The 14515-nt window shown below is 48.5% G+C and overlaps 3 protein-coding genes across 3 annotated transcripts; 2 read left to right on the forward strand and 1 right to left on the reverse strand.

Moving 5' to 3' along the window:
• The first annotated feature begins 11 nt into the window (after nucleotides 1-11).
• C21H9orf78 (chromosome 21 C9orf78 homolog) lies at nucleotides 12-5057 on the forward strand. Its single transcript, XM_015879195.3, has 9 exons — nucleotides 12-113; nucleotides 304-363; nucleotides 1526-1577; nucleotides 1771-1841; nucleotides 2023-2100; nucleotides 2521-2718; nucleotides 3198-3334; nucleotides 4090-4188; nucleotides 4553-5057. Exons 1-9 carry the CDS (start codon nucleotides 34-36, stop codon nucleotides 4642-4644), a joined length of 867 nt encoding a protein of 288 aa, XP_015734681.1. The 5' UTR covers nucleotides 12-33; the 3' UTR covers nucleotides 4645-5057.
• Nucleotides 5058-5244: 187 nt separating this feature from the next.
• TOR1A (torsin family 1 member A) lies at nucleotides 5245-8760 on the forward strand. The gene is made up of 5 exons (XM_015879191.3): nucleotides 5245-5482; nucleotides 5616-5881; nucleotides 6369-6544; nucleotides 6638-6765; nucleotides 7417-8760. The coding sequence occupies exons 1-5, from the start codon at nucleotides 5269-5271 to the stop codon at nucleotides 7665-7667; spliced, it is 1035 nt and encodes a 344-aa protein (XP_015734677.2). The 5' UTR covers nucleotides 5245-5268; the 3' UTR covers nucleotides 7668-8760.
• A 1316-nt stretch (nucleotides 8761-10076) lies between these two features.
• TOR1B (torsin family 1 member B) lies at nucleotides 10077-14331 on the reverse strand. The gene is made up of 5 exons (XM_015879192.3): nucleotides 14124-14331; nucleotides 13523-13788; nucleotides 13026-13201; nucleotides 12283-12410; nucleotides 10077-12004 (listed from the first exon to the last, which is right to left on the reverse strand). The coding sequence occupies exons 1-5, from the start codon at nucleotides 14299-14301 to the stop codon at nucleotides 11739-11741; spliced, it is 1014 nt and encodes a 337-aa protein (XP_015734678.2). The 5' UTR covers nucleotides 14302-14331; the 3' UTR covers nucleotides 10077-11738.
• Nucleotides 14332-14515: the final 184 nt, after the last annotated feature.

A 14515-nucleotide genomic window follows, 5' to 3' on the forward strand; every position in this document is an offset into this window, starting at 1 on the left:
TAAGAAGAGATAGAGGAGGGAGGGGGGTGAAAAATGGCTGCCAGGGCGTTCAGACGGCGGAGGGAGGAGAGCGAGGAGGATGAGGAGGATGAGCAGCTGGCTGAGGAGGTCAGGTGAGCGCAGGGGATGGGGGCTGTGTGCTCTGTGCTGTGTGCCTCCCTCAGCTGAGGGAAACGCAGGAGCCTTGTGGTTCAGGTATTGATGTGCAAAACCAGCGTAGATTTGGTGTTAACTGCAGGAATTAATTAAGTGAATTAATAGGAACTGAGTACTGAAGGCAGCGGTTTGGGTTTCTTTCTCCAGGTTAAAGCTCGAGGAAGCCAAAGAAGTGCAGAGCCTGAGGAAGAGACCCAATGGGGTGAGGTAAGGGATGGGAAGGTGTGTTCTATGTGGTATTGTCATGTAATAGCACCCATCTGCTTTATGTAGTAGCTCCGTGTTCTCCCTGTGCCAAAGGGGGTAGAGGAGTTTGTGTCTAAGCCTGAAGATGGTGTGAATGGTGAGTTTGTCCAGGTGTGGAGCCCTCAGTACAAGAAAGACATGGAGATTTTGGAAAGGGTCCAGAGGAGGGACAGGAAGATGATCAGGGGGCTGGAGCACCTCCCCTATGAGGACAGGCTGAGGGAGTTGGGTTTGTTCAGCCTGGAGAAGAGAAGGTTGCGAGGTGACCTCACTGCAGCCTTTCAATACCTGAAGGGAACTTACTCCCAGGAGGGGAGTAAACTCTTGGAAAGGGCTGACAATAGCAGGACACGGGGAAATGGTTTTAAGTTAAAAGAGGGAAGATTTAGGTTGGATGTTAGGGGGAAGTTCTTCACTAGGAGAGTGGTTAGGCCCTGGAACAGGCTGCCCAGGGAGGTTGTGGATGCCCCGTCCTTGGAGGTGTTCAAGGCCAGGTTGGACGGGGCCCTGGGCAACCTGATCTAGTAAAGGTGTATGTTTGGTGGCCCTGCCAGGCAGGGGGTTGGAACTACATGATCCTTGAGGTCCCTTCCAACCCGGGTCATTCTGTGATTCTGTGAGTGCAGGAAAGCATTGGTGTGAATGGTGAGTCAGGTGCACTGCCAGCCTGCAGAGTCTGTGCTGTATCCTAACTATGAAAAAATAGACTAAGATTGGAATTGGTCATGGGATGTATTTAGTTAGATTGCTTCTGTTCGGTTCACGTAGCAGAGCTGTAGGTTTATCTGGGGCCCTTTTATGCCTTCTCTCTGATTTCCTTCTCTCTCATATAGCGTCATTGATGAGCTGATGCAGTACTTGAAATGGGCACCAACAACCAGCTTTGTTCCTTTGCTGATTCACTGTAAGGCACTAAAATCTCTCTGCCTGAACTTCTCATCTTCCCAAGACGTTGATAGTTCCTCTACCCATAGGGAAGGACAAGGAAAACTGGCAGCTTAGTATTAATACAAGTGTTTGAGACCTGCTGCTTGATCTAGGGAAGGATAAAGAAAGACAGCATTGTTGGTAACACGTTTCCTTCTATTTCCTTCCTTTTGTCTCTTTCTTTATGGCTAACCAGTGCTGTAGCTCTGCTTGTGGGAGAGAAGTTGCAAGAAGAAGCAACGCTTGTGGTAAGTGCTTGATACTTTTGTCACTTTATTGCTAAGATGTAATGATGTGAAAACGTTGGTGTGATCCAATTGATGGCTGTAGGATTCTGCTTCTCGCAGCCTAATGCTTTTTGTCCGTTTTTATCCAGATTTGGAAGACTAACATTAAACTAAAGGGGAGCCTCAGGGTTTTGTATTTTATCTTGCATTACAGGATGACCCATTTAAGATAAAATCTGGGGGGATGGTGGACATGAAGAAACTGAAAGAACGAGGCAAGGACAGGTGGGTGCTTATGAGCTCTGAAGGTCTTTCCCTGGACTAGAAGTCCCAGCTAGCAATAAATTAACCAAAAATTGTACTGCTTTGGAGAATGTAATAGATTGCACTTCCACTGGCTGCTACTACCTTAGCTTGTCAAATTAGTTCAACAAAAAGCAACTGCAACGGTGTGGTTTTCATTTAGGATTAATGAAGAGGAAGATCTGAACTTGGGAACTTCCTTCTCAGCTGAAACCAACAGGCGGGATGAGGATGCTGACATGTGAGTTGAGCTGCGTGTTGTCTGTGATGCTGAACTCTGGGCTGGGTGTCCTCTCAGTTTCTCTGTTTTATCTTGGATACTGAATGTCTCATAACAACTTCTTGATTCTCACCTGCTTTTTCACCTTCTGGCTGCCAGACTTGAGAAGGCATTTTCATGCACAGAGTTGGGAGGTGCCAGTCAACCAGCCAATACAATGGTATTAAATTCCAGCAGCAGCCTTCCTTGATGGGTTATGGAAGAGCTTGGGAGACCTTGATCAGAGCTGCAGATATCTTGTTTTATGTTCTTGATGTTAGCTGACTGCTTTTGGATTCATTTCTCTCTCTCAGCCTTTGGGAGAGCAGTGCAGCTGTGTTCAGCAATTAGGTACAGAAAACAGAACTAAATACCACATCTCCCTCGTGGATCGTTCTTTAGGATGAAATACATTGAGACAGAGCTGAAGAAGAGAAAAGGAATTGTGGAGAATGAAGAACAGAAGGTGAAGCTGAAGAACGCTGAGGACTCTCTGTATGAGCTGCCAGAGAACATCCGTGTCTCCTCTGCCAAGAAGACTGAGGAGATGCTGTCCAACCAGATGCTGAGTGGTATTCCTGAGGTGGACCTGGGAATTGAGTATGTTGTTCACAGATCTGTTAGTTAAGGCCTGAATTACAGGGATGAGCATCGTGATTGGAAGCTGCTGATCAGCAGAGCACTGGTGTGGCTGCATTCTACAACCCCCCTTCTGGCTCTGTGATGGGATTAAGTCTTAGTCTGGATTAGTGGGGTGTTTAGCACTGCATGTTAAATTAAACACAGCAGTAGGTTTCCAGCGCAGTATGATAACATGACCTCTGGGAAGAGGCACTTCCATTTTTGTTACTGCAGTCAGCAGCTCTCTGCAGTTTATCAGTGTATGTTGTGCACTGAAATAGGATGTGTGCTTCACTTTTACCTTGTAAACAAACCATCTAAGCATCAGATTTCTATAGCACTGCAGCCTCTTAACCAAAATTAGACCAAATACAATACGAGCACTGTTAATGCATGCAAATCCATTTGTTTTGAACGACTTGTTACTTACCTGCTACTGTTCTTTGTTTTTCTTCCAGTGCAAAAATAAAGAACATAATCTCAACTGAAGAGGCCAAGGCCAAACTGCTGGCAGAGCAACAGAACAAGAAGAAAGACAGCGAAACTTCCTTTGTTCCCACAAACATGGCTGTTAACTATGTCCAGCACAACAGATGTAAGTCTCATGTGGTTGTCCTGACCCCAGTATGACCCGCCCCTCTGCTAGAGGAAAGCAGTCAGTTGAGATGGAGTTTGTGCAGGAGAAATTAGTCCATGTATCAACACAAGCAGCTGTCTGGTTTCTTTCTCTGGGATGTGCATTTAGGCCCCATCTGGTTTGCCTGTTCTTTTGGTTTTTTTCCCCCAATCCATCAGCATAGAGAAGGACTTATTACTTATGACCCAACTTTCTGCTCTTGAACTCCCATTTGACAGTTCCTCATAAATTTCAAGCTTTCTTTTTCTTTAAGTTATGCCTTGAACGTGTGTTGGAAGTGTCTGCCTTGTCTGTGGTTATAAATGATGGGTTATAATTGAGAGAATCCATTTTGCGGGCTGCCAAAGCAGACAGGTGGTCAAGCAAACATAGATCTTAGTAGACAGGAGATAGGAATTAATTTCCGGGAGAGCCTCCCATACCACAACCATCTGGAGGAAAGGCAGCCTGTTACCATGTCTGACCGCACCTACAGGGGTGATCTGGTGTCAGGTTTGTGTGTTCTGAAGGAAATTAAGCATTTTTGGGTGACTTCTGATGAAATAGTGCCTCTGAAACATGGTGTATCCTATCCATAGAAACCAATTACTGGAACACTTGTCGTGAGGTTCTGTTGTTTCTCCTGAAGATTAGTCATAATAAGTGCCATAGAAGAACATCTGTGTGAAGAATGCAACTCTGAAATACTCTATCTGATGTTTTCCTTCCTTCAGTTTATCACGAGGAGCTCAACGCGCCGGTGAGAAGGAATAAAGAAGAGCCAAAGCCCCGTCCACTGAGAGTGGGGGATACAGAAAGGCCAGAACCTGAGCGTAAGTTCCTGATCTGAAGTGTCTTAAGGGAAGGTACTGGAATGTGTTGGGGTCTCATACAGAGTTATAGCTCTCTTGTTGTGCAAGGTCCCATAGGAAACCAGCTGGATGCAGGATTGTTTAGTGATACCTCTAGATGGAGCAGCAAAGGTCACCACCAGAATGCATTAACCAAGCTGACTGATAGGGGTGTGCTGAAAGCTGGGATGGAAAAGGAAGCGAGGTTAAGGAGCACTGAAGGACAGCCTTTCATAGAGCAAGGGACGGCAGTTGTGTGGCTTTACAGGAGTTCATAAGGTTCAAGTTTAGGTAATGTCATCAGGGAAAGGACTGGAAATGTGCTGATCCTCTGTTCCTTCTCAAGGTTCTCCTCCAAATCGCAAACGTCCACCCAATGAAAAAGCAACTGATGATTATCACTATGAGAAGTTCAAGAAGATGAACCGGCGCTACTGATGGACGTGGGCTGAGGGCTCTGCAGAGCTGCTTGTTCTCCCCATCTCTCAAGGTGGATCTTGTGTCAGTGCCCAGGAATGGAGGAGCTTTCCTTGTGCTCTTGTAGTCGATCTGTTTGTGAACTCTGGTTGGTAAAATCTTGTATATAACTTTTATTTTCCATCATAAAGCTTATTTTATCATAACGTCAGCTTTCACGGCTAGACTTTTTGTAGTGGGAAGATGAAATTGACTTTACAGATCCTCTGTATGGAGGAAAAACAAGTCAAATCTCCTTTAAAAGCAGGAGGAGCCCTTCAGGAGTGGGAAGGGGCAGAGATCAGTGTTAGCAGGGAGGAGGTTGGAGGGGGGTGATGTGAAGGAGCCTGAAAGCAAGAGATGGGGCTTAATAAAAGTCTTTTAAGGCACTGTAATGGATGTGTTCTTAATGGAGTTGTGGACAGCCCACATCACTCGTTTGATCCCTTTTTCGACTGAAGGTGTTGGCACTACTGGATGTCTATCACCCTATGGCTCCGCCCAACATGGCCGCGCCCAGCCCCGCCTCTGCCCAGCTTCAAGATGGCGGCGGCGGAAGTTATACATCAGGCCGGAAGCGGCGGACCGGAAGCGGCCGTGCCGGCCATGAAGGTGCAGCAGGGATGGCGGCGGGCTGTGCTGGGGCTTGTGCTGCTGCTGCTCCTCGCGCCGCCATCACGGGCCGTGGAGCCCATCAGCCTGGGGCTGGCCATCGCCGGGGCCGCCGCATCGGCCCTTACCGGCATCATCTCCTACCCCAGGCTCTACTGCTACTTCAGGGAGTGCTGCCTCCAGCGCCATGAGCAGCGCGTCGCCAACGGTGCGGGCCGGGATGGGATGGGGGCTGGGATGGGGCTGAGATGGGGCTGAGATGGGGCTGGGATGGGGGATGAGATGGGGTTGAGATGGCGCTGATGTTCTGCTCGCTGTTAACGGTCCCATGTGCTCTACAGCCCTACAGGAGAGCCTGGACAGAAGGCTGTTCGGGCAGCACCTGGTCAGCAAGGTGGTGGTCAGGGCCGTGCGGGGCTTCCTCAGCAACAGCCAGGCCAAGAAGCCGCTGGCTCTGTCCCTGCACGGCTGGACGGGCACAGGGAAGAACTTTGTCAGCAAGATCATCGCTGAGAGCATCTATAAGAGGGGGCTGAAGAGTAACTATGTGCATCAGTTTGTGGCTACGCTGCATTTCCCTCACGCTCACAGCATCAACCTCTACAAGGTAAAGGTGGCAGGAGGGCAGCGGCGCTGCTGGGTGGGCTGCAAAGGGGAGGAGATGACCTCAAAGATCTTAAGTGAGAGGATTTCATGATACAGCACAGAATTTGCTTTATGTGCCTTGTTTTAAGCGTTGTCTTCATATAATTTCTGGGTGGCTCAAACTAAAGGCTGAGGTCTGAATTCTGCTTCTGCCTGTTCCAATGGCTACAGGTGGGATCTCAGTGAGTCCAACAGAGCAGTTGTGATGCTGGGGGATGCTTGGACCAAAGTGCTGCCTAAAGCACTCAGTGCTCCACAAGGCTCTGCTCTGTGTTGCTGTTCCTCCTGGTGCTCATCCTTTGTCCTGATGTGTCCTTTCCTTTTCAATGTAGTTTCAGGAATATCTTTCTCTTGGGAGTTCAGGCCCATCTCATCCTGTCTCTGGGTGTCCTGTTTTCTGCCTTTTCAATGCAAACCCTTTCAGCTGCTCCTGTTTTTATGCCACCCAGGACCAATTGCAATCATGGATTCGAGGAAACGTGAGCATCTGTCCCAGGTCAATTTTCATATTTGATGAAATGGACAAAATGCACGCGGGACTCATTGATGCCATCAAACCATTTCTGGACTATTATGAGCTTCTGGATGGGGTGTCGTACAGACAAGCCATCTTCATATTCCTCAGGTAAGGAGCACCTCATTGGGTTTGCTGTCCTGTGCACTTTGCTGTCCTTTTAAAACTACCTTCAGTTACAACCTTTGTTTTCCTCTTTTTTAGCAACGCGGGAGCTGAAAAGATAACAGAGGTGGCACTTGATTTCTGGAGGAATGGGAAGGCGAGGGAAGATATTCAGCTCACAGACATGCAGAACGCGCTGTCTGTGTCTGTCTTCAATAACAGAAATAGTGAGTAGAGCTGAAATTGAGCTTTGACACAGTCAGAGTCCCATATAAATGATAGTCAGCCATCAGTGCACACAGTGTATTTCATGGAAGAGGTTTCTGCTTTACGTGGTCTCCAGTTTTTGGGCTCTGGAGCCACCGTGCAATGTGTGGCCAATGGGAGAGCTCTTGTGATGCCTTAGAGCTGAGGACACCTGTGTGCAGCTTGTTTGATGGCTGTGGGTTACGTTTGGATTAGGGGAGTTCTGTGCTGTGTGTTTATTGATGTACTAATATGGTAAAGAGAAAGCAAATAAAAGAAATGAGGCTGGGTGCAAGATCTGGGGGAAAAAGGAGCTGGACAAGATGTTGTGTGAGAGCTGATAACAGAAAAATATCGGATCTTCTCTAAGTGAGAGAGGTGAGGCTGTGAGAGCAGCATGTGGGGAGCAGGGATTAAATGCAGTCACTCAGAAGGGATCCAGCAGACCATGTTTGTGTGTCTGAGACAATGCAGAAGTGTGAGAATAGGCTTAATTTTAGATTGACTTGTGCTCTGTAGGGCCCTAAGAAACACAGGCGGATCCCTCCAGGTGTGTTGCAGGAGATGTAACATTCACCCCCCTGTGTTCAACGTGAGGAGCAGTAACAAAGCCTTTCTCTTTCCTTTCGTAGGTGGATTTTGGCACAGCACCTTGATTGATAGGAATCTCATCGACTACTTTGTTCCCTTCCTGCCTCTGGAATACAAACATGTGAAAATGTGTGTCAGGGTTGAGGTGGAATCCCGTGGTTATGCTGTGGATGAAGACATTTTAAACAGAGTAGCAGATGAGATGACCTACTTCCCCCGAGAGGAAAGGATTTATTCAGATAAAGGATGCAAAACTGTGGACGCAAAGCTGGATTATTACTATGACTTATAAGGCTTTATTGCTGCAACCTGCAAAGAAGCAAATTTAACTTGATCATGAAGTGGAGAACCTGAGACATTTCATTAGTAAACACTTTTTAATGGAAGGAACGTTGCTGTAACTGGTATGTAAAGAAGCAGAAGCATCTCTGCATCTTAATTCTGTCACTAATCACGGCTCCCAGGCTTGTCCTCCTTGTGCCAGCAAGGCCAGGAAGAGCTGCACTGTGAACTGAGGGCTCTGATGGGGCTGAAGGCTTCTCCCACATGGATCAGCAAAACCCCAGGGCTGTTGGTATGGACGGTGGGATGGGGATGTGACCACATTGTGGTTGTTTGGGTTCCTGTGGGAGGTGTCTTGGCAATACAGAGAATCACGATTGAAATCCCTGTTTGTGAAAGCCTTCAATGGGCCCGTGTGGGGACATTCCTCTGATGGCATTACAAGCAGGAGATGTGGATTTTCTCAGCTAGCTGGGCTCCAGCAGAAAGGGCAGATTCTGTAATTAATATCTATGTATATATTGGTATTGCATAGCATTGGAAAGAATGTCTTTCTCAAAACAGCCATATAAATTGGCTTTCCTTGAGTCAGAGTTATAGATGTGAAACTCTTTGGTGTCGCTGGTGTTCAGTAGGAGGACTTCATATTTAGCAGGGAGAGGAAATGAGTGAAAGATCCCTGGCTGTCTCATCACTGCAGCTGGTCCCAGTTCTGGGTTGTTTCTTTGCTGGATTGAGTTGTTGCCACGTGCTCTGCAAGGTGTGATCTTCCTAGGAGAGCAGTGTGTGCTGTGCCTGGTGAGCTGGAAACACTGTGACTTAATGGGAAACATGTGCAGGCTGATCTTACACCCAGGAACTGGAGAAGAGGTTTCTCCTCCCCTGCATGGAGAATTCAGAAGGCAGCTTGCAGGGTGTTCCCTGTTCTCACGATGCTGTTATGCCTTTGAGGTTTGGGATGAAGATGGATCCGAATGCATATGGAAAAGCTGTGAAATGCATCCCCTGAAGTGACTGCAGCCTGTTAGACTTCTTTCTGAACGTGAGCACTGCAGCCTTTTGCATTCCAGTTTCTATTCACAATAAATTCTTCCCACCAGAAACGTGTTCCTAAGCTGCCTTCTGCTCCTTTGCATTGCATTCTAATGTCCATTTCTTACCCTGACTCCTCATAAAGAACATGCAGCGTGTCTGGCTGAAGCCAGGTGAGATGCAGCATCAGAAGCAGCATCACCAAGTTTTCCCTATGAAGAAATTAAAAGAGGAATAGCTGCTAAGGTTTCAACACTGCAGCTCTGCTATGGGGTTGTGTAATGTGCCCATTAGCTTATCGGTCCTAGAACTGGTCAGCAAACGCATGCTCTGAACTCAGCTCCTTATCTTTCCTTGGCTTTATGATCACAGAAAATGACAAGTTAATGGAAAAAAAAGCAGACATGGAAATGATAAACTTTTACTACTGTCTGGTGCCTTCTCATCAACAGAAGCAGCTCAGCCCAGCAGCACCGAGGCTCTTCCAGCCTTAAATGTGCTTTTGATTCTGCTTAGTGTGCTACTACAGCATCATTGGAAGCATTTGGCAGATGCTGTAGCAGTAGTTTATTGTATCATAGCCCTGGGTGGCTTAGGGTGGATGGGAGCTTCCTGCAGAGGATGCAGGAGTGATGCTCAGAGCAGAACCAAAGCTCTGAGGATCTCTGCAGGATCCTTCTGATCCTGCAGCAACTCCTTGCCCACTCAAAGTGTGGTTTCAAACAGAGCTTCAGCCCCTGTCTTGCTGTGAGAGAAGCTTTGGGCTGTTCTTTATTAATGTGCCACCTGAAATGGGAGCAGACAGGAGAAATGTCAAACTAGGGGAAAGGTCCGAGCCTGACACAAACGGTGCCTTGACCCGGTGGGAGCAGCTGAGCTGTCCCCAAGACTGAATTGTGTTTGCTCTTACCAAAGTCCAGCACAAGCAGCTGCTACTTCAGTTAAACCTCCTACAGGGAAAGTTCCCAGATCTCATGCTGTGCTTGTAAAGCGAGACTTTATGGTTAAAATGCAGTGATCCTTCTCTTACTATCTGTCTTTCTTAGATTATCTTTATCCCTTACTACAAGGCAGCCTGGCCCTGGGGATGCATCTGCTTGACCCTGGGCTGCACACGTGGCAGGAGATGCTCTTAACTGTAGAGCAGAGCCTTTAATTAAAGCTTTTCTGGACTCTTAGACCCAAACCTAATGAGCCACAGCACTGAATTTCTTACAGTGTTCTTGGACCGCTCAACCTGCTTTAATATCAACAAGCTGTTTTGAAGTCTCACCCAACAATGAAATAAAGGCAAAAGGAAGCGCAGCAGAAAGCTCTGCAGGGGCAGCTGGTTGAAAGCTGCACGCAATACGGCTTTTCTATAGCTCAAAATGATTCAGGCAAGAGAGAGAAACAACTGAAGGTGTTTATTCCAGCTGCAGCAACGGCGGTAACAGTTAGTGTTGAAGTAACAGAAAGTGGTGAGAACGTTTACGCTTACAACTAAGTGGGTTAATAAACAAAACATTGCATATGGAAAAGCTGCAGTCCAATGTCCCAAGGTTAATGGCTGGCCAGCATTTGGCTCCAGATTGCATCAGCACCACCAGATTGCCAACATTTGACAAACTCCACGTGGAGCTGTAAAAGGCAATTGACGCTTCGAAATGAGAGCTGAGCATTAATGCTAAGACCCCCCTGCTGTCGTTTCCATGAGCACGGGAACGGTGAGAGCTGTAGTTTGGCATCACCTCTGTGATGGAGTCGATGCTGTGCTTCAAACAGCCCACACCTATACAACAAAACTAAGCAGTGAAATGTTGAGGCACTTCTGTCTTGCAGCACTGATTGATCCACTGGTGATGGGTGGATGGTGGAGTTAAAGCTACACCAGCCTGACCAGGTAGAAGGTTCAGTGTTCCCCACCTTCCTCATCATTCAGTGGTAAAAGCTATTCTAGACACACACTCATCACCCAGTGTTGAACGGGGTTGGTGGTGGCTGAAGCCCTTTCCCACACTCCCTTTTCTCTGTGGTTCTCCAACGTTGCATTTTCGTTGCTTAAAAGTTCAGTATAAAAACACACCATTAAAAATAACTTCAGCCACAAAAGTGTCTCGTAAGCAGGGCAAGGGGAGGAACGGCCACTCCTCAGCTGCAGGGACCGATGGAGATGTCACAGCCTTCAGGCTCAGAAGCCCACAATGTGCTGGTCCTCGAGAGCAACTTCTCTCTGCCTAAGAAATGGAACTGAACTGCTGTGCTGTAAGTCAGCCCTTTCCATCCATCCCTGTGCTGAGGAAGGCAGACACCCTGGAATCACTGTGCAAATTCACTTTGCCCCCTTAGAAAAATATTAGAAGGAAAAAAAATATAGAAAATAAAAATCACCATTTCTTTTTCCCCATAAGGAAGCGGAGCAATAATTCCATCCTCCCCTTTCTCCACCGTTTAGTAACATCTCCCTGAGCTCATCTCAACTTCCCATATTACTACAGGGGGAAACATGATGTGACACAAGTCAGACATGAATTATAACGCAGCCATTCAGCCCCTAAACAGCTGAAATCTCACGTGTAGAAACCCCAGCAGCATCAGTGTGATGTGAAGGTGGAGCCTCCCAACAACCACCTCCTGGCTGCAATGCATCGAGCTCTGTGCCCTTGCTGTGATCACACTGTAAATCAATTCACTGTCTCATAAGCCAGAGCATCTCTGTACAACTGCCTGCAAGAGCTCTGCTGCAGGTCTTTGGAAAGGGCAATAAAGGGTTTCATAACCCTAACCCTTAAAGGAGTAACTCAGGAGAGTCGTATCCAGTACCACACATTCATAAGTCTTCTAATAGGTTAAAAAAATAGGGGTGATATTCGGATAGCAGCCAATTTAGAGACGAATAGTGGGATTTTATGTTAAAAATAAAAGCTTAAAAGCTCCCACACCACTCACTCACTCTGGGATTTTCAGCACATTCCCTGCAATAGTAAAAAAAATAACAAACCCAAAAAGCTCAAGTGCAAATAGACGAGTTTCCAAAGGCTCTGAAAATGCTTTGGAGCTGAAGGGTGAATCAGTCCATGGCTCCTGCAATGTCTTCGTGGATGTCCAGCTTGGCCTGTACAGTCTTGCAGCCTTTATCGGAGTAGATTCTTGCTTCTTTTGGGAAGTAAGTCATTTCATCAGCCACTGCCTGAACAATCTGCTCGTCCACTTGATGCCCACGTGCCAACATCTCAGCCCGCACACACATCTTCACGTGCTTGTGCTCCAGGGGCAGCAAGGGAACAAAGTAGTCAATGAGGTTCCTGTCGATGAGGCTGCTGTGCCACAGTCCACCTGAGAAGGAAGGAAAAAGATACAGGAGACATAGGAAGGACATTCTCTACACTTGGGCTCTGCAGACTCCATTCACAAAGAGGTTTATCTACCCATGAGCAGCTTCTGTAATGAAAACATCCCTGGGAGGGGGATGACATTGGAATGAAAGAACCAAAGGGGCTGGTGATGGGGCACTGAGGCAGGTGGGGATAAAGAAGCAGAGTTGGGTGGATGAGGTGCAGATCACACCCTGTGAAGTAAAGCCATTCCCCATTCCCTAAGGGAAAGTGACTCACTGTTTTTGTTATTGAAGACTCCTACAGACAGCATGGGCTCAAGGTCTTTCAGCTGAATATCTTCCCTGCGCTTTCCGCTGGTCCAGAAGTCAAGCGCTGCTTTATTAATTAAGTCACCCCCAGCATTGCTGTTATAAGAGAGAAAATCACAGCAGTGAGCAGACACAATTGAGGCAGAATCTCTTTTCAGCTGGTCAAGTGGAATCAAGTCACTGACACAGAACCTGTCAGCCCAAATCACTGCCCTCCCAGGCAAAGCACCACCCAGCCAGCCTCAAACAGCTCCTCACCTTGAAGCTGCTGCCCCCGCTTCTTTCTCTACCCCGGTTTTTATTGCTGACCATGACACTGTGGTTGTGACGCTCCCCATGCCAATCCAGTTCCGTTCTCCTGGCTGTGCCCATTCCTACTGTTGCCTTTTGCCCACCCCCCCAGCCAGGGAATAAAAAGAAATCCTTGAGGCTGTGCAAACAGCAGCCAAACATGGGGGTGTTATCAGTGCTGCTTTAGCCACAAAGGCAAAACACAGGCACCAAACAGGCTGCCCTGGAGGATTTGAACTCCATCCCAGTCATACACAGCACCAAAGGACTCCCCCAATGTCTGAGTTCTAATGCAAGCTGTGCTCTGGGCTGGTCTCATGAGATCTCATATATCTCTTGTGTTGAACTGTGAATGAAGTGCCACATGAACATCATTAGCATCATAAATACAGGTTAAGTTTTCAAAGAGATGCCACCGACCTGAGGAAGATGAAGATGGCATTCCTGTACGACACCCCATCGACCTGCTCGTAATAGTCCAGGAAGGGCTTGATGGCATCGATGAGGCCCTGGTGCATCTTGTCCATCTCATCGAATATGAAGACTGAGTGTGCACAGGCGCTGACATTGCCCCGAATCCAGCTCTGCAATTGCTCCTGAAACAAGGTAAGAAATGCTGGAGGGTCAGGGTGTACCAGGAGGTGCTTCTATGGAGTCCAAAGACCCCCAAAGCTGCCCCAATCCCACCTCATTGGTTGTGTCCCTTTATACCATTAACACTGCGATCCATCCCTTGGATACGACATTGAATTGATAAGTGAATTCCTTCCCTGCTCACAAATCAAACTTCCTCATTCTTTCTCCTTAATACAAAGGAGGTGAGCTCTGCCTACAACACTTCATCTGTTTGCTTTCAGTCGATACTTCCTCTTTCATATCGAAACCACAACTACGACTGCAGCCCCGACCCCTCTCACCTGGTACATGGGCACACGCTGCGGGTGCGGGAAGTGCAGCGTAGCCAGGAACAGATGCACGAATTTACTTCTCAGCCCCGCGGGATGAACGTGCCGGGCCAACAACTGGCTCAAGAAGTTCTTCCCGGTTCCGGCCCAACCGTGTAGTGACAGTGTCAGTGGTTTCTTGGGGCTGGGGTTGTTGCTGAAGCCCGTCACCGCCCGCAGCACCACCTCCTTGGCCAAGTGCTGCCCGAACAACCTGCCGTCCAGCTGCTCCCGCAGCGCTAAGGGGAAACGCCGTCAGCACCGACCCATAGACCCTCAGACCCCCCACAGACCCATAGACCCACAGACCCATGGACCCCCACAGACCCATAGACCCCCACAGATCCACAGACCCCCACAGACCCACAGACCCACAGATCCACAGACCCATAAACCCACAGACCCACAGACCCCCACAGACCCATAGACCCACAGATCCACAGCCCCACAGCCCCACAGACCGATAGACCCATAGACCCACAGACCCACAGCCCCATAGACCGATAGACCCACAGACTGATAGACCCATAGACCCACAGACCCACCACCCTCCCCTCCCTCCTCCCCCCGGTACCGGTGGCATTCAGGCGGTGTCCGGCGCTGGGGCAGCACTCCACGTAGCTGCAATAAAAGCTGGGATGGGACAGATAACCGGTGAGAGCAGAGGCCACTCCAATAGCCAACCCAACGCTCAGCGGCTCCAGCGCCGCCAGCCCCGGCAGCAGCAGCCACAGCAGCACGGCCGGACGCATGGCGACAAGGAACCGAACCGCTTCCGGACCGACGGCACCGGGAAGGAAGTGCTGCACCCCCCCGGTAACCGCCGCCGCCATCTTTGTGAAGGAACGGGGCGGTGCTGCCCTAAGGAGGGACGTGCCGGGTATGGCAGCTCTGTGCCCCGCTGTGTCCCTCCGTGTCCTCCCAGTCACCCTAATGGTGTTTCCCACCCCATGATACTGCCTGCAA

Source organism: Coturnix japonica, chromosome 21 (genome assembly GCF_054131305.1).
Source record: "Coturnix japonica strain WE chromosome 21, WE-NBRP24, whole genome shotgun sequence".
NCBI lineage: Eukaryota > Metazoa > Chordata > Aves > Galliformes > Phasianidae > Coturnix > Coturnix japonica.